This window comes from Leptopilina boulardi, unplaced genomic scaffold (assembly GCF_019393585.1).
Source record: "Leptopilina boulardi isolate dan_hultmark-lab unplaced genomic scaffold, ZJU_Lbou_2.1 LbouV2_266, whole genome shotgun sequence".
Classification (NCBI taxonomy): Eukaryota; Metazoa; Arthropoda; class Insecta; order Hymenoptera; family Figitidae; genus Leptopilina; species Leptopilina boulardi.
The window spans coordinates 3,182,135-3,204,587 of record NW_026137825.1 but is presented as its reverse complement, the minus strand read 5'-3'; the positions used below and the strand labels follow the sequence as shown (position 1 = coordinate 3,204,587).

The following is a 22,453-nucleotide window of genomic DNA, read 5'->3' as shown; positions in this document are numbered from 1 at the left end:
AATTTCGAAAATTATTTGTTTAAAATGATATATTATTTAAGAATATTATGTTTTTAAATAATATATATAATTAACAAAAAAATCTTTCTGAATATTCACTCGTGATTTCGTTGAAAAATGTTCCCGTTTTTCATTTGTCGAAAAAAAAGGCAAATGGTCACTTTTGTAAATAATGTTGCTTCTTGTTACAAATAAAAATATTTTATTTATATTTAACAAACTTTAAAAGTAAAAATACAAAGTAATTTTCATACTCGCAATACCATTTCAGCTTAATGAGAAATTAATTTTTGTTCTTGTTTTTTTTTTTAAAAATTCAAACGTTCATTTTCATCTTTAAGATGCGTCTCATTTGGTACATTCATTGAATATAATTAATTATTTGCTAGATTATAAACAATTTTCATTATTTTATTTTTTTTTAACACTTTAAATGAAAATTGAGTTATTTTTGTAAACTTTATTTTTGTCACAAAAATGAAAATAGAATTTCATAATTATTTTTATACAATTGAATTATTTAGAATTAAAAATTCGATTTTTTCACTGAAACAAAAAACGAATTTGTTTATTTATAATAAATGTAACAATATTTATTTATAATAAATAAATTTATTGCATTTATTTATAATAAATAAACAATTTAATTGGTTTTTTTTCCGCAATTAAAAATAGAATTTAATTATTTCTTTAATTTCCAAAAATAATAAATTTTCATTAATTTCATTTTTCTTTCTTTCTTTCTTTTTTTTGTTCTAGAAATTAAAATACGAAGTTTCTTTTTTTTGAGAATTATGGTTAATATGGTGGCATTTGTACGGGCATAGGCATTGATACAATTCCAGATGGATATGGCAATGAAGGCGACATTCCTGGAAATTTTCCTAAAGCAGGATAACCAACTCCTTTGTCCTTGGATTTAATTAGTTCCTGCATTTTTTCAACTTTCACCTTTCTCAAATGTACCAATAGACGCAACGATAAATATTGATCGAGAAATTCATCGACTTCTATTTCACCATCTACAAATTTTTTCGCCACTGTCTGAAATGAAAGAAAAAAAAGAATAACGTGAGTTTTTTTTTTTAAATTTTCTGTTTGACTCTAAAAATTTTTTTTTTATTAGATATATAAATTTTACCTAATACCAAAGAAATACAAAGAAATGACAAAAACTATTTTGTTAAGAAAAAAAGGATTGTCTTTTAAATCAGTAATTAAATATTTTTTTTCTTATTCAAAGAAATTCTAATTTTTATTTAACGAGTTTAGAATTTTTTTTTTTTATTTTAAAAATGTGTTTCTTTAAAAATAATTGAAAAAAAATTCATGGAAGGAAAAGATTTTATTTTTATTTCTCCTTTAAAGAATATATTTCAAAAACCGTAAAAGATAAATAAATTCTGATCTGTTTATTTATAAAAGTTTAAGTGGAATTTTAAATTTAATTGTATTCACATTTCTTTCGAAATGTTAAAAAAATATTTTTCTAAAAATATATTTTCAAAAATATTTTTACCTCAGACTGTTCATCGATTTCCGATGCAGCTGTTTGAAGCATGTCCAATGCAGTATCTACACTCATCATTCCAGGTTTTTCCTCTATAAAAAATAAAAATTTTCCTTTAAATTTAATTTCTTTTTTATTTCAAAAAAAAAAAAATTTTGAACTTTTAATTTAATTTATTCTTAAGGAAATATTTCATTTTTCTTTACTTTATTTTAAAAAATTTCAAAATCAATTTCTTTCAAAGTTTGAAAAAAATTCAATTTTTAAATTAAAAATCTCTAATTTGAAAAATGAAATTATAAAGTCCATTTTTATTTGTAGATAAATTCTTACTTATTTCATCCAATTTTTCATTAATACTTGTACAAAGTAAACTTCCTTTTTCACTTAATTCACGAAGTTCTTGTTTTCCTTCTTCTAATTCTGGTTGTCTTGCTAAATTATATTCCGCTAAAGATCTATTGCTTGCCATCAACATTTCCTTCTCTGTCTCGTACTCCTTGAACTGGAATTTAGTTTTTTTTTTGGTGATAAAAAAATTTTTAATTTCGATTTTTACTTTTTTCTCTTAAAAACAAAATTTCTCCGTTTTTAAATGAAATCAACAAATTAATTCCAAATAATGTATAAATTTATTTTATTACCATTAAATAATTAATTAAAATAAATTACGTGAAAAATTTAATTAATTACAATTAAGTAAAAAAAAAAAAAATAATTAAAATCATTTTTTACCCAAAAATAAACAAATTTAAAATATGAATTTAAATATTTAATTAACTAAATTTATTAAAACATTTTTCTTCTTTAAAATTTAATATTTTTTTTTATTAATTATTTAATTGAAAAAAGAAAAATAAAATAATTATATTTTACTCGTTTTGGATTTTTTTTATTATTAAATTTTTTAATTTTATTTTTATTGAATTTCGCAATTATTTCATTAAAAATTTCAAAAATTTTTCGTATAAATATTAATAATAAAAATTTTAAAAACTATACAAATTTTCACCAATAAATTCGGAATCAAAGAGGAAAAAAATCAATTTTTTATTTACCTGTTCAACATTTTTAATAACTTCTTCAAATTTCTCATCGTCATTTAGTAATTCCTTTAATTCATCATTGCTCATATTTTTAATAATTCTTAAAGCAGCCTGAGTATCAAGCTCAAAATTTTGTTTATACATTTTTTCTTTTTTTTTTTTTTTTAATATATTATTTTTTTCTACTTTGTCTTTTATCAGTCAAAGTGAATGGCACACTTTGTATTTTATTTTGAGAAATAATTATTTATTTAACCAAGATATCTTATTTTCAATAAACACTTAATTATCAAATAATCACTACGTCACTGTCGTTGAAAAATAAAGTTTCACTATTTTCTTTAATTACTTTCTTTGTTTACACAAAATTTTTGTTTGGAAATGTATCTTTTGTGCAAGTGACATTTCTTCGTGATGTCGTCGTAAATACCAGGAAAAGGTTAACAAGGCTTGCCAATTGTATCAATTATTTTCAATTTTTCATTTAAAAATTATGTAATTTTAAAATAAATAATTTTTATTTTTCTTAATTCTTAGATTATTCTAAAATATAATAATAATTGTTATTAATTAATAATAGTAACAATAGAATAATAATTCTATTGTTACTATTATTAATTTTGAAAATATTCACAAGTCAATGTTGGTAGTATTATTATGACACTGGACAAGTTTACTGATAGAGTAATTCTTCTCTATCCAATAGGATTTAAGAGTAGGAAAATTTCCACCAATCGAGTGAAAACAAGTAGAACCAATTGAATGATACGATTGGAAGAGAAGAAATACATTGTAAACTCGCGGACAGTTTTCTTTTGTTTCCCGCCGAGTCAAGTGTTAAAGTAAGGTTATGTTAGTGTAAAAAATTTAACGTTTTTTCTCAATATTAGCAAAAATTTGATTAGACTAATTAGTGTTAAAGTGTAAAATTCGAGTAGATCAATATATTATTATGTGCCACGTTTTGTTATTGTGAAAATATTTTATTCTGTAGCCACGTGCAAAAAGGCCTTGAGGAGGAAATTATCTATCATCTTCGAAAGATAATTCACCATCTTTCAGTTAACGTATGGTATGTATAGAAAAAAAAAAAAAAAAAAAAAAAAACAAAGCACTTTAATTTCTTCATCCTTGAAAATCACGAACAGCTATGTCATCGAAATATGACAAAATCCGTTATGTGAATATTTCCCTTTTGTTCTCGCCGAAGAACGCATATCCTTCTTTTATTTATTTTTATCAACTTATTTGTACACAAATTTTTTTCATATTAATTTCGTTTTTTTTTTTGAATTTGTAATTTTTTTTTCCAACATGTTATAATTTTGTTATAATGAATTTTTGTCAAAAGTCATTTCTAGATTGTAATTAAGTCATTAAAAATATATTAACTTACACAGAATCGAGAGAAAAATATTGTGAAATAATTTTAAATTCTGATTAATAATAATTTGCATATAAATATATGTAAAATATATATTGTTTGCTTGATCGGATTTATTTTTGCTTTATAATTATGATGGATTAAATATATATATATATAATATGAAGGGGTAATTTATTACCGAGAAATGATTATGTTAGAAAAATTCTAAAGAAGAATTCAGTGAGTTTTGAACCTCGTTAGATCGTCTTTCCTCTCCCTCCCCCCCCTCGTGTCGTATCACGTCATCCCCCTTGCCCACAATCGTTTTTCTTCTCTGCAAAAGGAGCGTCTGCAAAATATATTAACTTCCATTTTTCTATTCAACAATCATTATAATGTTCATTTCAAATTATCTAATAATAATAATAATAATTTCTTTTTAAATATAAGTGAAAATTACTTTTTTTTTTAACGGAATATTTTTCTATATTTACCAAATAATTTGTATTGTATCTTTTATCAAGTATATTATTAATTATTATTATTTATTTCAATATTATTCATAGAATGAATATTTAAAAAATTTTTTTTTTAAATCATTGGAATAAGAAAATTTTTCCACAATCATTATTTATATAGTGGATGAGAGAGAGAGAGAATGGAAAAAAATAACATTGAATGCAGAAAAATAAAAAAACGGATCTAAATTGTAAACTCTATTCATTTTTGCCTTCAGCGCTTTTGTGAATATATATATATATATTCCGACCTGTAATAATTGCTTTGGAATTTTTTTTTTTTTCTTTTTCCCTTGAAAAGACGTTTTCCCTTTAAAAATTATTATTTTCCTTCGACTCTGATTCTTGAGACGAATATAATATTTAAAATATATTTTTTTTCTTTATTTTAATGAAACTAAAAAATTTTTTATCAAAATTAAAAAAAGAAAAACCGTTTTTTTTAAGGACAAAGAAAAGTAAATTTCTTTTTTTTTTTATTCAATTTATTGAAATTGTAAATGAAATAAAAATTTTTATATAGATGAAAATTTTGCTAAATTAAAATTAAATAATGCTAAATTTTTTCTTATAAAATTTATTTTATTTAAGAAAATACGAATTTGTTTTAATAGTTTTTTTTTTTTTTTAATCTAAATCGTACGTTTGAAATCGTTTTGGAAATTTTTCATTTTAAAGGAAATATTTTTGTTCTGGGAGAAAAAACATTATAATCCGATCCTGAATCGGCGATTCTTCTCTCTCGCTCGTCAAAACGGGATTCTTTCCTTTTCCGTTCACTCGTGTGTTTGTTATCCGGTGAGGCGATGTTGCCACTTTTATAAAATGCGACGTTGCCAATTTTACACAATCTTTTTTTCTCTCTCTCTCTCACTTGCTCTTGTATATTTATTCTTTCCTTTTTCATCTAGCCTCCCTCGTCCCCTCTTGTTGCGACCGGGATCAGCTATACGTTTTCTCGCTCTCTATCTTTCTCTCTTTCTCCCCCTCCCCTGTCTCTTCTCTCTCGTCTTTATGTAGGTAGCCAGCTTGCTTGCTCGATGCAATGCCGTACATAAAATATCCATCACCCACGTGGGAAATCAAAACCCACTCTTTAAGAAAAAAAAAAAAAATAATTTTTTTTCTTCCCCCCCCTAATTTTAAAATTTATTCTCTTTTTTTGTTTCTTTGTTATTCTAATTCTAAATTATTGAGGAAATTTAATTTTTTTTTTTTCTATATCATTTAGAAGAAGAAATTCTAAGTATAAAATTGCATACAAGGAATTTTTTTTTAAATCGAAAATATAATTTTTAAAAAATTAATATTAGACTCAGATTATTTATTTGTTTTAAGTAAAAAAAAAAAGAAAAAAAAATTGGTGTTGAAAGAAATAATTTTTTTTTTGCTGTAAATGAAATTTATTTAAAACAAGTAAATATTTCTTTGAAGATTTTAATTTAAATTAAATAAATATTGCATTTATTTTTTATGGAATATTTATTTATTTTAAGAAAATATTTATTTATTGTACGGATATATTTATTTATTTTAAGAAAATATTTAAGGAATTATTTAGTTTGGCAAATTTTGTTAACAAAATTTAAGTTAATACACAAAAAAAAATAGCAGGTAACATTTTTTTTTTCTAGAATTTAAAACAGTTTTCTGGATGAAAAATTCGTAAATGCTTTCAGGCTTTTTTTTTTTTTTTTGCCGTGAACTATTTTTACAAAACAAAGAATTTTTTTTCTCTGTAACAAAAACGTTTTTTTTTTTTTTTTTTTTGTTTAAAAAAACAAAAGAGAATAAAAAATAAATTCTCTTTTATTTGGTAAAGGAAATATTTTTTAACGAAACAAAATACGTATTTGTGATTTCTTTTTTTGAATCAATGAATTGGAAGTATTAACTTAAATTTTGTTAATAAAAAATAAAATAATTTCTTATATATATATTTATTTTATTATTATTATATATTTAATTAAAATAAGTTTAATGTTTCCGTAGAATATTAAAATTTTTTATTTCTTTATAATAATTTTTTTTTTATAATGAATTGAAGTATAAATTTTTCAATTTCGATTTGATTTTTTTTTTTTCAAAAGACTGAAAAACAGGTCTGTTAAGCTGGCACCACAAGTTTGATATTTTTAAATATCTCCTATGTGAGAATTTAGGGCTCAATTAGGGCTAATTACCGCTCAAAATGAAAAATTTACCGCTCTTTATTTTTTAAAAAAAAGGCGGTTGGTGCTACCTTAACGTTAAGCTGGCACCAACCGCTTAAAAAACCAAATAAATAAAGAGATAATTAAAATCCTACCATGCCATAATTTAGGGCTCATTTAGGGCTTTCAACTGGACATAGAAAGAATTTTCAAAAAAAATTTTAAAAACAAAAACACTCTACTTGATTTTTTTTTTTTTTTTTAAAAGGGGTTGGTGCTACCTTAACGTTAAGCTGGCACCAACCGCTTAAAAAACCATATAAAAAACAAGATATTTGACAATCCACCCTGACACAATTTAGGGCTTATTTAGGGCTTTCAACTGGACATAAAAAGAATTTTCAAAAAAAAATTCAAAATCAAAGAACACACTCCACCATATAGTTTTTTTTAGAAAGGAGACCCTAATAAAAAGTAGGATATTTAAAATTTGACTTTGCCATAATTTAGGGCTCATTTAGGGCTTTCAAATGGACGCATAAAGAAATTTAATAAAAAATTTCTAAATCGAAAAAAATCTTTATATTTGTTTTAAAAAAGGAGTTGGTGCTACCTTAACTCTTAGCTGGCACAACTCACTTCAAAACCCAAATAGAAAATCAGATATTTAAAATTTGACTTTGCCAAAATTTAGGGCTCATTTAGGGCTTTCGTATGGACGCATACAGAAATTTAAAAAACATTTCTAAATCGAAAAAAATCTTTATATTTTTTTTAAAAAAGGAGTTGGTGCCACCTTAACATTTGGCTGGCACAACTCACTTTAAAACCCAAATAAAAAAAAAGATATTTAAATTTTGACTATGCCATAAATTAATGCTCATTTAGGGCTTTCAAATGGGCGTAGAAAGAAATTTTAAAAAAATTTCTAAATCAAAAAAAAAAATTTTATTTTTTTTTTAAAAAAGGAGTTGGTGCTATCTTAACTCTTAGCTGGCACAACTTACTTCAAAACCCTAATAAAAAATCGGATATTTAAATTCTGACTATGCCATAATTTAGGGCTCATTAAGGGCTTTCAAATGGACGTAGAAAGAAATTTAAAAAAAAATTTCTAAATCAAAAAAAAAATCTTTATATTTTTTTTAAGAAAGGAGTTGGTGCTATCTTAACTCTTAGCTGGCACAACTCACTTCAAAACCCTAATAAAATATCGGATATTTAAAATTTGACTTTGCCATAATTTAGGGCTCATTTAGGGCTTTCGAATGGACGCATAAAGAAATTTAATAAAAAATTTCTAAATCGAAAAAAATCTTTATATTTGTTTTAAAAAAGGAGTTGGTGCTACCTTAACTCTTAGCTGGCACAACTCACTTTAAAACCCAAATAAAAAAACAGATATTTAAATTTTGACTATGCCATAAATTAATGCTCATTTAGGGCTTTCAAATGGGCGTAGAAAGAAATTTTAAAAAAATTTCTAAATCAAAAAAAAAAATTTTATATTTTTTTTAAAAAAGGAGTTGGTGCTATCTTAACTCTTAGCTGGCACAACTTACTTCAAAACCCTAATAAAAAATCGGATATTTAAATTCTGACTATGCCATAATTTAGGGCTCATTAAGGGCTTTCAAATGGACGTAGAAAGAAATTTAAAAAAAAATTTCTAAATCAAAAAAAAAATCTTTATATTTTTTTTAAGAAAGGAGTTGGTGCTATCTTAACTCTTAGCTGGCACAACTCACTTCAAAACCCTAATAAAATATCGGATATTTAAAATTTGACTTTGCCATAATTTAGGGCTCATTTAGGGCTTTCGAATGGACGCATAAAGAAATTTGAAAAAAATTTCTAAATCGAAAAAAATCTTTATATTTTTTTTAAAAAAGGAGTTGGTGCTACCTTAACATTTGGCTGGCACAACTCACTTCAAAACCCTAATAAAAAGTAGGATATTTAAAATTTGACTTTGCGATAATTCAGGGCTCATTTAGGGCTTTCAAATGGACGCATAAAGAAATTTAATAAAAAATTTCTAAATCGAAAAAAATCTTAATTTTTTCAACAAAAATAAATACTTTGGAATTTAGGGCTAATTTAGGGCTCCTAAATGGAATTACATTGGGAGTTCAAGAATGATACCGCAACTTTAAAACCAACCCAAGAGTAGTTCAAACTTAATTTTTTCAAAAAATAAATACTAAGGAATTTAAGGCTTATTTAGGGCTCTTGAATGGAACTACATTGGGTGTTCAAATATGATACCTTAACTTTAAGAACTACCCCAGAGTAGTTCTAACTTAATTTTTTCAAAAAATAAATACTTAGGAATTTAGGGCTCTTGAATGGAACTACATTGGGTGTTCAAAAATGATACCCCAACTTTAAGAACTACCCCAGAGTAGTTCTAACTTAATTTTTTCAAAAAATAAATACTTAGGAATTTAGGGCTCTTGAATGGAACTACATTAGGTGTTCAAAAATGATACCCCAACTTTAAGAACTACCCCAGAGTAGTTCTAACTTAATTTTTTCAAAAAATAAATACTTAGGAATTTAGGGCTCTTGAATGGAACTACATTAGGTGCTTAAAAATGATACCCCAACTTTAAAAACCACCCAAGAGTAGTTCAAACTTAATTTTTTTAAAAAATAAATACTTAGGAATTTAGGGCTAATTTAGGGCTGCTAAATGGAACTACTTGGGTGTTCAAAAATGATACCCTAACTTTAAAAAGTACCCCAGAGTAGTTCAAACTTAATTTTTTCAAAAAACAAATACTTAGGAATTTAGGGCTTATTTAGGGCTTTTAAAAAAATTTCATTGGGTGTTCAAAAATGATAAACCAACTTCAAAAACTACCCCAGGGTAGTTCAAAGTTAATTTTTTAAATTAACAAATACTTAGGAATTATTGCTAATTTTTTCAAAAAATTAAGTTTGAACTCCTCTGGGGTAATTTTTAAAGTTGGTGTATCATTCTTGAACACCCAAGCAGTTACATTTAGCAGCCCTAAATTAGCCCTAAATCCCTAAGTATTTATTTTTTAAAAAAATTAAGTTTGAACTACTCTTGGGTGGTTTTTAAAGTTGGGGTATCATTTTTGAGCACCTAATGTAGTTCCATTCAAGAGCCCTAAATTCCTAAGTATTTATTTTTGTTGAAAAAATTAAGATTTTTTTCGATTTAGAAATTTTTTATTAAATTTCTTTATGCGTCCATTTGAAAGCCCTAAATGAGCCCTGAATTATCGCAAAGTCAAATTTTAAATATCCTACTTTTTATTAGGGTTTTGAAGTGAGTTGTGCCAGCCAAATGTTAAGGTGACACCAACTCCTTTTTTAAAAAAAATACAAAATTTTTTTTTTTCGATTTAGAAATTTTTTTAAAATTTCTTTCTACGTCCATTTGAAAGCCCTAAATAAGCCTTAAATTATGGCATAGTCAAAATTTAAATATCTGTTTTTTTATTTGGGTTTTAAAGTGAGTTGTGCCAGCTAAGAGTTAAGGTAGCACCAACTCCTTTTTTAAAAAAAATATAAAGATTTTTTTCGAATTAGAAATTTTTTAAAAATTTCTTTATGCGTCCATTCGAAAGCCCTAAATGAGCCCTAAATTATGGCAAAGTCAAATTTTAAATATCCGATATTTTATTAGGGTTTTGAAGTGAGTTGTGCCAGCTAAGAGTTAAGATAGCACCAACTCCTTTCTTAAAAAAAATATAAAGATTTTTTTTTTGATTTAGAAATTTTTTTTTAAATTTCTTTCTACGTCCATTTGAAAGCCCTTAATAAGCCCTAAATTATGGCATAGTCAGAATTTAAATATCCGATTTTTTATTTGGGTTTTGAAGTAAGTTGTGCCAGCTAAGAGTTAAGATAGCACCAACTCCTTTCTTAAAAAAAATATAAAGATTTTTTTTTTGATTTAGAAATTTTTTTTAAATTTCTTTCTACGTCTATTTGAAAGCCCTTAATGAGCCCTAAATTATGGCATAGTCAGAATTTAAATATCCGATTTTTTATTAGGGTTTTGAAGTAAGTTGTGCCAGCTAAGAGTTAAGATAGCACCAACTCCTTTTTTAAAAAAAAAATAAAATTTTTTTTTTTGATTTAGAAATTTTTTTAAAATTTCTTTCTACGCCCATTTGAAAGCCCTAAATGAGCATTAATTTATGGCATAGTCAAAATTTAAATATCTTTTTTTTTATTTGGGTTTTAAAGTGAGTTGTGCCAGCCAAATGTTAAGGTGGCACCAACTCCTTTTTTAAAAAAAATATAAAGATTTTTTTCGATTTAGAAATGTTTTTTAAATTTCTGTATGCGTCCATACGAAAGCCCTAAATGAGCCCTAAATTTTGGCAAAGTCAAATTTTAAATATCTGATTTTCTATTTGGGTTTTGAAGTGAGTTGTGCCAGCTAATAGTTAAGGTAGCACCAACTCCTTTTTTAAAACAAATATAAAGATTTTTTTCGATTTAGAAATTTTTTATTAAATTTCTTTATGCGTCCATTTGAAAGCCCTAAATGAGCCCTAAATTATGGCAAAGTCAAATTTTAAATATCCTACTTTTTATTAGGGTCTCCTTTCTAAAAAAAACTATATGGTGGAGTGTGTTCTTTGATTTTGAATTTTTTTTTGAAAATTCTTTTTATGTCCAGTTGAAAGCCCTAAATAAGCCCTAAATTGTGTCAGGGTGGATTGTCAAATATCTTGTTTTTTATATGGTTTTTTAAGCGGTTGGTGCCAGCTTAACGTTAAGGTAGCACCAACCGCCTTTTTTTTAAAAAATAAAGAGCGGTAAATTTTTCATTTTGAGCGGTAATTAGCCCTAATTGAGCCCTAAATTCTCACATAGGAGATATTTAAAAATATCAAACTTGTGGTGCCAGCTTAACAGACCTCTGAAAAACATCATTTACTAGTCGTCGCATGAGTGAGCTTTGGAATGAGTCATATGTCAGGGAATTCGCAGAGAAAAGTCTGTGATTATATATATATATATATTTATCTATATACCTAGCCTTGATGTCAAGCGCGTACAATACAATATTGCACAATGATAACGAAGATAATTTAATTCGGTAATTAATTTTCGGAGACCGCTTATAGTCAAATATAGCAAGGCAAAGATCACGTTCGAAAATAAACGAATTTTACAAATTTTTTATACCGGAAGTTTATTTATGAAAAGAAATTCAATTTTTTTTTTAAATTAACTAAAAATTAATCAAAAAGAAATTAGAATTTTTTTTCTGTTTTGATTTTGTTTAATTTTGGTTTTTTTTTTTAAGAAATTTATTTTGTATATTAAGCGACCGAGAATTCACACAGACGTGATTTTGAGACGTATGTAAACATATGCGGCAAAGAGCGAAGCCATAAGGCAGTAAACCAACGACGAATCTCATTACGTGTACTATCCCATGCGAATTTCACGGCGACTGACGTATATTTAGTTTCAACGTTAAAACACAGAAAGGGAGCCAAATGCCCTTGAGAATTTGCTTCTTCTTCTTCTTTTTTTTTTTGCAATCCAATAGGTAACTTGTAATAAAAAATCTCGAGAAAAAAATTCAATATTTACAGCACAGTAAAAAAAAGATGTTATTTTTATATTATTTATGTTTTTTAGGCAAAATTAAAATATCAACTTTTTTTAAAAATGAAATTACGATAATCGTAGAAGTCTATAGTTGCGCGCGCATCGGTCTACTAGACCGCTACTAGTATAATTTTTTAATTCAAAACGTTAAAATAATAAAAAATTGTATATCCTAATTTTGATAAATAGAATAAAATAAAATAATAGTTTTGTAAAAAAAAAGTTCAAATTTTGTGAAAATTGATGTTTATACGTGTGAACAATATTTCGCGGAGTCATATTATGAGCAAACGACGACGAATCGCGAGTAAATTTTCGAGGCTGCTTCAAGTTATTTCTGTTCGTGCTATAGGTACACACAAAACGGCATTAAAAGCATTTACGCACATAAGCACGCATAAAACTTACTTTAAATAAATATCGACCGTTTTTTTCAAAAGAGAAAGAAAGAGAAAAGTAAAAGAAAAAATGTTTTACATCAAATGCGTCTGGATTTCGTTCAAAAAAACCAAATTTTCATTAATTTCTTTTATTGCTAAAAAAAAATATTTGAAATTTTTACGGAGAATTTATTGTAAAAAGTAAGAAAAATTATTTTTTTATTTTGCAAATTTATGATGTCGCAAGGGATGTTTTAGGTAAACACACAAAAAAATGGGTGTGTGTGTGTGTGTGGAAAATGAAGGAGAGAAGAGAGAGCTTTTAGCATCGCGTCTGCTGCAAAAGGGGTTAATTAAACTTTATTTTTATTAAGATTGAAGTGAGAAAAAAAATAGAAATTTTTTTTTCAAGCAAGAATAATTTTTTCCGCGTCTATATAATTTTTTTTACATTTCGCAAAATTTTAAACTCAGTAGACTAAAAATTTTTTGTTAGTTTTCACGAATTTAAAAGTTAGAACCGCGGCGCCAGCTTTTGTAAAAAAAAAAAACAACTGTGTGCAAAATTAGTACAAACACTCTCTCTCGTGAGTTAATAGCCTTTCTCGCTAACTTTTTATGAATTTATATATAAATTTAAAAAAGTCATTGAAAATCAAATTTTTGTCTATGTAAAATTTAATTTTTTGAAAATTTTAAATCTATTATAGTAAATTTTTGTATTTACAATATTATAGGAATCAATTCTTAAAAAGTGTGTGACTAGTTTATTTAAAAGGCACACCACCTCATTGTAACACAAAAAAAAAATCGTGCATAATAGAATCTTTTCGCAAGAGTCTGCGAAGTTTCCGTTTTCAAAAGAAACGCGTCTCTTCTGTCTCTCCGACAAATGTGAGATTTGCATCCGAAATACGAAAAAATATGAATGTGAAGTATATATATATAAAAAGGACGACGTATTCTAGATGTCCTTGAAAACACCAAACAGATGTTTCAGACATATTTTTAAATCGACAATATGTGACACATAGGCGTTTGTATCGGACATCCGATAAGATATCAATATATAATAGTATTAATGTTCAAAGTCTCCATACTGACAAATGGGATTAGGTATATCAAAAGTCTATAATTTAACAAAAGAAAAGAAAAAATTAATCACGTGTACCTCCTCGTTAAAAATAGGACAGAAAAAGATAAAAAATAAATCTCCCTAAAAGAAGCAGATTTTGTATGTAAAAAATGATTTTTCAAAATTTATTTTCTATTGATAATAATTGTTATACTTTTTTTGGTTACAGATTGACAATATGGCTGAGTGTTTTATGAAGTGGTCATCATCAAATTGAATCCAGCTGCAGTGAATAAGAAGACAATGTAAGTATAAAAGTAAGTTTTGAAAACCTCAAAAGACAAATCATTCATCGCAACGACATGGTATAAATATGACGAAGCAAAATGTCAAGTTTATACATTCTTCGAAATAATCTGTCTAAATTGACAGTTATTAGTTATTTATTAGTTAGTTATTAGTCATTAGTTTTGAATTTTCATTTGAAAGAATTAGAATTTCAACATTTTACATCACTTTTTTATCAAACCAAACTTTTATAAAACAAAATTTCTCTTTAAATAATTGAGGGAACGGAAAAACCCTCAATTTAAGTAATTTTTTTGAATAATAGTTAAAATGCTCTCAAATTCTAATACGAAAAATGAAAATTCTAACTAATTATTATTTTTTTTTAATGGGATAATCAGGCGTCTCTTTTTTTTTTTTTTTTATTCACTCTTGCATGGAATTTGTCACAATACTATAGAGTATTGCATAATTTCTCCGCACCAAAACCTGGGTGAGTTGAAAGGCTTGGAAAATATTTTTCTCGTGTCGGCGTCCTGTGTTGCTTGTTTGTGTGTATGTGAGCTCGTGATGAAAATTGAGATCGATTCGGTGCGAAAGGAAAAGGTCGTCGCCCGAAGGTGGATTCTCCCTGGTTAGATACGTCCCTGTGCCAGTGTAGGTTCTCCCCCTTCACTCCTCCTCCAACCCGGACTCTTCTTTAGCTGAGCATCCCTCCCCACCCGTTGGCGAATGGTTCCCCCCTCTCTCTCTTTCTCTCTCTCTCTCGTTTGTATACATGTATGTGCGAGAGAGAGAGATATCTAGGGGTCTTTCTTCAACGTTCGCGCCGATGCCGAAACGCAGCAGTCGTGTTATACTACTCCCACCATCATTTCTGACTCAGCGTTCCCTTTGCCCCACGTTTCCCTTTGGGCGAGACATCCCTGACAGGCTGCCGTCGTTTTCGCCCTTATGTCCGTCGGTCCAACGCTTTGCGACTATGTTGTGTGTGCTGCGCTTCTCTCGTGACGTTAACCTGGCGGCCCTGAAAACAACAGGTCGAGAGAGTCTGTGCCGAAATTCGACCACCCTCCGTGGCTAACACGTTGCCTGGAGTGGTAGTCCCTTCTCCCCCTCTCTCTATACTCCTCTCTTTCTATTCGTCTCCCCACCACTCTTTTGTTGTTTTTAATTAATTCTCTATTGGCACGATAGGGCAAAAATTTTTCTTATTGCCCTTGCATTTATATTTTTTCAAATTAAAAATTTTTCAAAGCGAATAATTTTTTTTTTTTTCAACTAAATTAATGAAACTTTCTTCGATATTAGCAATGAGAAAGTCAGAAATAGGGGAAAAATTGCACAATATTTGACAAATATAATCGGACGAGTATTCTTTTGTTTCATTTTGAGAATTTGTTAAATTTCTCTTAGATTTTGAGAAGCATCCATGTTAGCTAGAAATAACAAGCTTGTTGTGGCAGGAAATTTTTCGCTACCACAGCAAATTTATTCGTCGTTCCTTTTATAGTTTTTTTTTTGAATTTCGTTGAATTTAGGTTTTGTTTTGAAAATGAAAGCTTCTTTCGTTATGTAAAGCAGATTTATATTTTCAAAAATTTGGTATGAAGGTATACGATACCCTATAATACTATACAAATTGAAGTACTTTCTAATATCTGTCACATTAGATCGTTATTTTTAATTTTGCAAATCAGTACTAAGGATTCAATTAATAAGCATTAAAAAATTAACCTTTAAATGACCGATATTTCTTTAAAAAAAATTCCAATTAGTGGTATTTCTAGATCTTGTATGTATTTCAATTGAAAGTTTAGACAACTTTTACTGAATGTTATAATAATACAGCTACCATGGTCCTCTAAAGGTTAAAATCACTCACACCTTCATTCAAAAGCGTTTCTTTTTGAAAGGTAGGCTTTTTTTCGTGATAATAGGGTTTTATTTTTAGACTAAAAAATATCTATTTTATCACTTTTTGCCTGTAAAGGAACATGAATATTCGCGTTTTTGAATAGAAAAAATAGGGATTCGAAGCTTTTCAATATATTCCTTTTTTTTTTTAAATAAACGTATAAAAGAGGTAGAAATTATCAATAACATCTTTGAATTTTTCCCTAGTGGGGGAAAAAAATGGTTCTATTTTAAAATTTTTGTTATTTGCGAGAAGAATAATATCAAATTGGATTATCACTACACGGAGAAAAATGGAAAAACAAATAAAGTAACTTTTATTACTCTTAAAAGTAAAACCGGAACTGACCGCAGTTTCTGCGCATTTCTACCCCAGAAATATTATAATTTACTATTTCGGAAATAATTTTTATTATTTCACGAGTAAATTTTACTATTTCCGGAGTAAAAATTGCTAAAAAAAAATGCGCAGAAACTGCGGCCAGTTTCGGTTTTACTTTTAAAATAGTAAAAGTTAATTTATTCGTTTTTGCCATTTTTCTCCATGTAGGTAAAATTTAACATACAGAGACAAAAGGATTGCTTTTTCTTTCAACTTGGCAAAATTCGCTTTTCTTTCATTTCCGTCTAGTTTTTTTTTTTTTTTTATTTTATTTCACTTATACCTACATTGGTCTGCACGTAAGTTCTGTCGATTCACGAATGAAAACTCGCGCAGGTAAAATATATAGACGAAAGGGTTACGCTCGCACACAAGCATCAGAGCCGTATTTCACTTATAAATGATAGAAAGAGAAAAATGATATATAGATTGTTAGAAAAGGAAGAAAAAAAACGGATTGTTTTTCATTGAGTCTTATATCGATTACAATAAAAGAGTGTCAAGAAGGGGGCAGGGGATGTACATAGATCTGATTTCAAGTTCGAAGAATGTCGTTTCGTGATAAAAAGCTGAATCTCAAAAAGATGAGATTTAATATTTCCGTAGTAGTATTGGTAGTAGTAGTTGTAGTAGTAGTAGTAGTAGCAGCAGCAGCAGCAAAGCAGCAAAGTCTCCATCGGTCCGCGAATCGATAGTCTAGATTCTCTCTCTCTCTCTCTTTCCCTCTGGAGTATATAACATTGCGAATTTCTGGGGGCTTCGGCTTTTCCAGGCCTGGGGTGAATTTTTGGAGTTTGCGCCGCAAAAGAAGAAAAGGAGGGGGGGAATCGACCTTGAAAAGCCGGGCACTTGGGTGTAAATGAAAGTAACAAGAAGGGACATCATCTCATCCCACCTATGTATATATATATATATATATATATATTGTATATAGGTTTTCACGCACATTCTGATGTTTCCAGATTTTATATCAAAAAGATTTCATTCCCGAATGATAAATTCTTTATTTCTGTTTCTATGAATTTCATTTTATTCTTGTAATTTTTCTATTATTTTTTCTTCTTTACTTTAGTTTCTTTTTATGCTTCGAATTTTCGAATAATCATTCGGGTTTTAATTACTTTTGACATTTCTGAGTCCTTTTTTCCTCTTTCTATTTCAAATTCGAATTTTTTTTTCACCTTTTCTAAATTTGTACTATTGAAAAAAGTCACATTCTACCCTGTGCTGGTTAATTTTTGCAAAAAGTACGCCTGTACTAAAAATTAGAAGTTTGAACTAAAATAATTTATAAAAATATTTATTATTATACACTGCAAAAAGAAGTATCTTATTTTAAGATATTTTGGTCGCCTTTTTAAGATGTTTTTTTACAACTTGCTTCTAAGATAATATCAAAAACATCTTAAAATGCATTAGTTTCTTAAATAAAATAGATAGGAAGATACTTTTGGTAACTTGCTTCCAATGTGTCTTATAATAAGATACTTTTTTTTTTTGCAGTGTAATTGTTATTAATTTATCTATTTAGTAAAAATGTATCTGAATATCGAAGAAATACTAGCTTTAAAAGGTCAAAGGCACTAGGATATTTTTGAAAATTCTCGCGTTATCCTTTTGAAGTTTGTGACTTAAAAAGCAATGTGTGTGTTGCAAATAAAAAAAAAAAAAACTTTTTTTTGACGAAAACTCGCGTCTCCGGTAATACCGGTTTGGAATCCGGTTTGGGTCGTGGCGCTGTATTAGCCGGGGGCGCGTAACGGACTTGTCCGTCCCTGGGATTTGTTCTCTCTCTCTCTTTATGGTTCGCACTCTCTACTCTCCGTCCTCTTCTGTCTGTATCTCTCACTCTCTCTCCTTTTCGTTTCTCACTCTAGTTTCTCTTTCTCTCTCTGTCTCAAACGCCATCTCTGTTTCGACTCTCTTTCCTTGTCTCTCTCATTGTTTCTCTTCTGCGTCGTCTCTTTCAGTTCTTCCTCTGTCTCTATCAGTATTTCTCTCTCTTTTTAGCGTGGTTTCGGTCTCTCTCCTCGTTATTTTGTTCTCTCTCTCTCTCTCGTCCCCCCGTTTTACCCCTGTTATTCTCCAGTCGGCGCGAGAGAGACAGAACGTTCGACTCTCGCAATGACGAGAAGTGCCCGTGTGCCCTGCACCTGCACCGTAAACCTATAGCGTGTAGAGATAGAGTGCGTTGCACACTGTCATTCTTTTCTATATATATATATATGTATATGTGTGAGTGTATATATTAAAGGGTGTATAAAAGTGTTGGGGAATTTTTTTTTTTTTTTTCGTGAAAATTGCATCTTTCGCGAATGGTGAAAAAAAAAAAAAAAATTGTGTCGCATCGCCAAGCGTTCGAGTGAGCAAAGCTTTGGCCTCGAGAGCTTCTCACGTCGCGAGGCGTTATTTCGTTGAAATAAACGATCGTTGCTGGGCGCGTTCGCGTCGCCACCCGCTCACGTCTTCTCTCTCTCCATCTCTCTATCTTTCTCTCTTTCTCTATCTTACTCTTTCTCACACTCTATAGTATATCTCTCTATATAGAAAACGTATTTCTTTGCTTGAAATTTTTTTGGCCAACTTATAAAGCTGATAAAAAGAATTAAATTCAAAACCAGTAAAAAAGAAAATGGAGGAGAGATCGTGTCCTCGTTTTACTTGTATACCGTGGGTTATTTTTTGAGTGAGTGAGAGAGAGAGAGAGAAAAAGAAAATAAAGTTTTTCTGTGAAAAAAAAGGAGAGGGAAGACAATGCAAAAAAAAAAGAAAAATTAGTGCGTGAGTTTTAATAGTGTTGTTTGAGGATCATTATTATCATCATAATCATCATCATTATTATGGTGCTTATTGTGCCTCGTTGATCGGTTTAGTTTAATATAAATGCTTTCTTGCGCAGTGCGATCGCGTGTTTTCTGGAGAGCGTTCAACGGCCCGAAATAGCCAGTGTATTTATAGGCGATATCCTATTCCTAACAATTTTTCGCGTGAACTTGAAGACTACCCTGGGGGATAAAAAGTATCAAGCCTACTTCAAAAAACCCATCATTGAACATTGATCGTATGTATATTTGCAAAAAAAAAAAAAAAAAATCTGTTCTTTTCTGTGTTCGTTGGTGAAAAATTTATATTTAAAAAAATATGTTCACAATAATATGAGGAGAAAAAAAGAAGGTGGCTGAAAATCGAAATAATGGTACTGCAGAGATGGATATATACTATGTGCTTTGAGAGTGAGAGAGAGAGAAAAAATTGTGATGGCTTTATTCACATCGAAAGTGTGATGAAAAAAATGTGTGTTTCGTGAATTCGTAAATAGGAAATTATTCCAATATTCGTAAAATGTTTTTATTGTCATGGAAGGTGAATTAGGAATTTCTGATTCTAAGTGAGATATTGGAGTAGGTTTTTTGTGATTAGGTTTTTTTTAATGCTAAATTCGGTTTTGTGCTTCTTCATAGGTTTTTGTGAAATCCTCAAAGTTGTGATACTCGTTGTGCTCGTGAAATTGGCTTCATGCTTCTCTATAGTTGTTTCTAACGTTATAAAACCTTGCTTTAAAAATCTTAATATTCAAGTAATTTTAAGTAAAGTAAAAGTGATTAGAAAGTACAATTTTTTTTTTGAAAACCCTAATTATTGAAGTTTTGAAAAGATGGCTAATATTTTAGAATCAACTAGAGAAGTAGAAAAACTCGATTCTTAGGAGATAATTCCGCAATATTAGAAACAAGGACAAAATTCACTAAACACAATAAAAGTACTAGAGAATCAACAAAAATTATAGTTACGAATTTTTTTTTGGAAGCCTATTTAAAAATTTTTCAACCTAAAATCAGTTTTGTGCTTCTATTGTTTCTTCCGACTTTATACTTTTCCAAATGGACTTTTGTACAATTGTTTGTGGTTTGTGAAATTTGTTTTGTGCTATACAAACATTAAGGAATTTTTGTTTTAAAAATTAGTTCTTTTCTAAAATCTTTCCTGATAATTTTTAAAATCGGGTGTTTGCTTCTTACGTCGCTGTCGATATTGTAGCTTCTTTTCATAATGTTAATAATAATTGATATGAGTTCTAAATTATTTGTTTGTTCAATCGATTCAGTGTTTCTCAATACGTTTCTAAGTATACTTTTTAACACAACTTTTGTAATCCTTAAATAGTTTTTGTTGATTCTAGTGCTGTGTATCTAAAATAATTGTGATATTATTTTATCAGAATTTTCTGATTCTAAAATAGTTTCGATTCTGAATTGTTTTTTTTCTGATTTTGAAATAGTTTATTGTGTTTCTCTTTTCTCGGTAGTGAGATTGTAATTTATTTATTTTAAATCTTAAATTAGTTTTTGTGATTTTAAAATTATGTTTTGTTGTTCTAAACTCGGTTTTGGTTCTATTCGGTTGTGATATAAAAGTAATTATTTTAAATTCATTGTGATTTCAAAAATAATTGCCGCAAATTCTAAAATCAGTTTTTGTGATTTTCAAATTTTCTAAAATTTTAAGCTTTTTTATTAGAAATCCAGAAATGTATTTTGTGAAACCCTTTTTTTTGGGATTCTAAATTAGTTTTGAAGACTTTAAAGACTTTGATGATTCTGAAATTCTAAAAATCACTCGTACACACCTGCTCTACAGTTCTGTGAATCTAAAATCGTTATTATACGCTTCTACAATTTCCAGATTGTGATTCCAAAATCTTTTTTTGTAATTCGCTTATATTGTGAATTTGAAATCCTTATTCTATTTTTAAAAATTAAATGATTTTCTAAAATTTTAACATAAAAAACTTAAAATAGAAAAGAAAATGAAAATTATCGTAAATGACATAAATTTGACAAAATGGAATAGAAAAGTGAAACTCTCATTATATGTACACGTATATTAAAGGTGAATTCAATGAAAATGTTTTCAATTCAGTTTAAATGACAAGAAACTGCAATATTATGCAATTGAAATAATTTTTATGAGAAAAATGTTGTGTTTGCGTGAAACTCGTTGTATATATAGTAGACTGTATGTCCCAGATGTTTGCGTTGAACGCCCCATAGTTTCATTTCTTTGAAATTCCATACTTGAAACTGTCCTTGACCATATTTGGATATAAATGTATTGTATATGGAAAAATTGTTTAAAATTCACATTAACTTATAAAAATAATCATCTCGTGACACTCATAACGGAATTTCATTTTTAATGATAATAATTATTCTCAAATTTACGAAGAGTATTTTCTTAATTATATAGGAATTATTTTTATTTTTTACAAATTCAAATACAAATTTTACAAATCTTTGGAATATTTGAATAATTTTTGGCATTTCATAAGATGGAACATATTTTTGAAATTATAGTAATAGTTTACTGTAAAAATAAATAAATATTGTTATCAAATTGAAATTTAAAAAATAATCGTAAATTTAAGAATAATAATTTTTATTAAAATTTGTAGAAAAATTATTCATAAATTTCCGGAGAATTTCTTAAAGATATTTTTGAAAAGATTTCTCAACACATTTTTGGATTCCCATCTCTCAAGTTTATAGGGCTTTGCATTTTTTTATATTTTTTTTCCTTTTTTTTTTGACTTTCTACCCAGGGACGGGAAATTTTACGATCCAATGATCTTCCGAAGGACGCAGAAAACGATCGTCGTATTCAGCCAAGTGAAACACTTTGAAAATACAACGCGAAGGAAACTGAATCCTACTTTTCAGTCTTATCCTTTTTTTTCTGTTTATAATTCAAGATCCCAAGATTCGATGAATTTATATTTCGTATTTTATTTATTAAACAATTTTTTCTTAAATTTTTAAAAAAGGAAAACAAATTTTCGGTTCTTTTTGTTTTTTTTTTTTTTGCAAAAATAGAACGAAAAATTCTTTTTTAGTAAAACGATGCAACATTTTTTTTTCTCTCTCTTTTTTTCATGTAGCAAACACGAGAATTGAGTTTGAGACTTTGCCCAAGCGACGAAAGGCAAATCGATACATACAGTTTTATACTCGCGTTGACATCTTGGCTTTCTTGTGAAAGATGGAAAATTATTTTCTTTTCGTAATATATTATTAAAAAAAAAAAAAAAATAAAATAACAGAAAAAAAAACTATCCAATTATATTTATTCGTTTAAAAATTGAGAAACAAACAAACAAAAAGAAAAGAAAAGAGTCGCTATACTATAAATGTTGTTATTATAACGGTACATA

General features: G+C 27.8%; 3 protein-coding genes across 5 annotated transcripts in view; 2 read left to right on the top strand and 1 right to left on the bottom strand.

Annotated features, from left to right (window-relative positions):
• The window catches only part of LOC127281139 (thymidylate synthase), a 191,096-nt gene that overhangs the window by 72,407 nt on the left and 96,236 nt on the right, over window positions 1-22,453 (top strand). The window lies entirely within an intron of this gene.
• Window positions 180-22,453, bottom strand: part of LOC127281147 (vacuolar protein sorting-associated protein 37B) — a 53,082-nt gene continuing 30,808 nt past the window's right edge. Inside the window, exons 2-5 of one of the 2 annotated variants that reach the window (XM_051304684.1) lie at window positions 2,569-2,715; window positions 1,844-2,015; window positions 1,520-1,602; window positions 180-1,044 (exon numbers count right to left, since the gene is read on the bottom strand). In XM_051304684.1, the coding sequence (XP_051160641.1) occupies window positions 799-1,044; window positions 1,520-1,602; window positions 1,844-2,015; window positions 2,569-2,700 (633 nt within the window). In that variant the 5' untranslated portion in view covers window positions 2,701-2,715 and the 3' untranslated portion in view covers window positions 180-798. Of the gene's footprint in view, window positions 1,045-1,519; window positions 1,603-1,843; window positions 2,016-2,568; window positions 3,000-22,453 lie in introns of those variants that run through there. The other variant, XM_051304683.1, reaches the window with a different exon arrangement.
• LOC127281157 (uncharacterized) overlaps window positions 3,358-22,453 on the top strand; it is a 62,768-nt gene continuing 43,672 nt past the window's right edge. Inside the window, exons 1-2 of one of the 2 annotated variants that reach the window (XM_051304695.1) lie at window positions 3,358-3,628; window positions 13,888-13,963. The gene's annotated coding sequence lies outside the window, so the exon portion shown is untranslated. Of the gene's footprint in view, window positions 3,629-13,887; window positions 13,964-19,034; window positions 19,307-22,453 lie in introns of those variants that run through there. The other variant, XM_051304696.1, reaches the window with a different exon arrangement.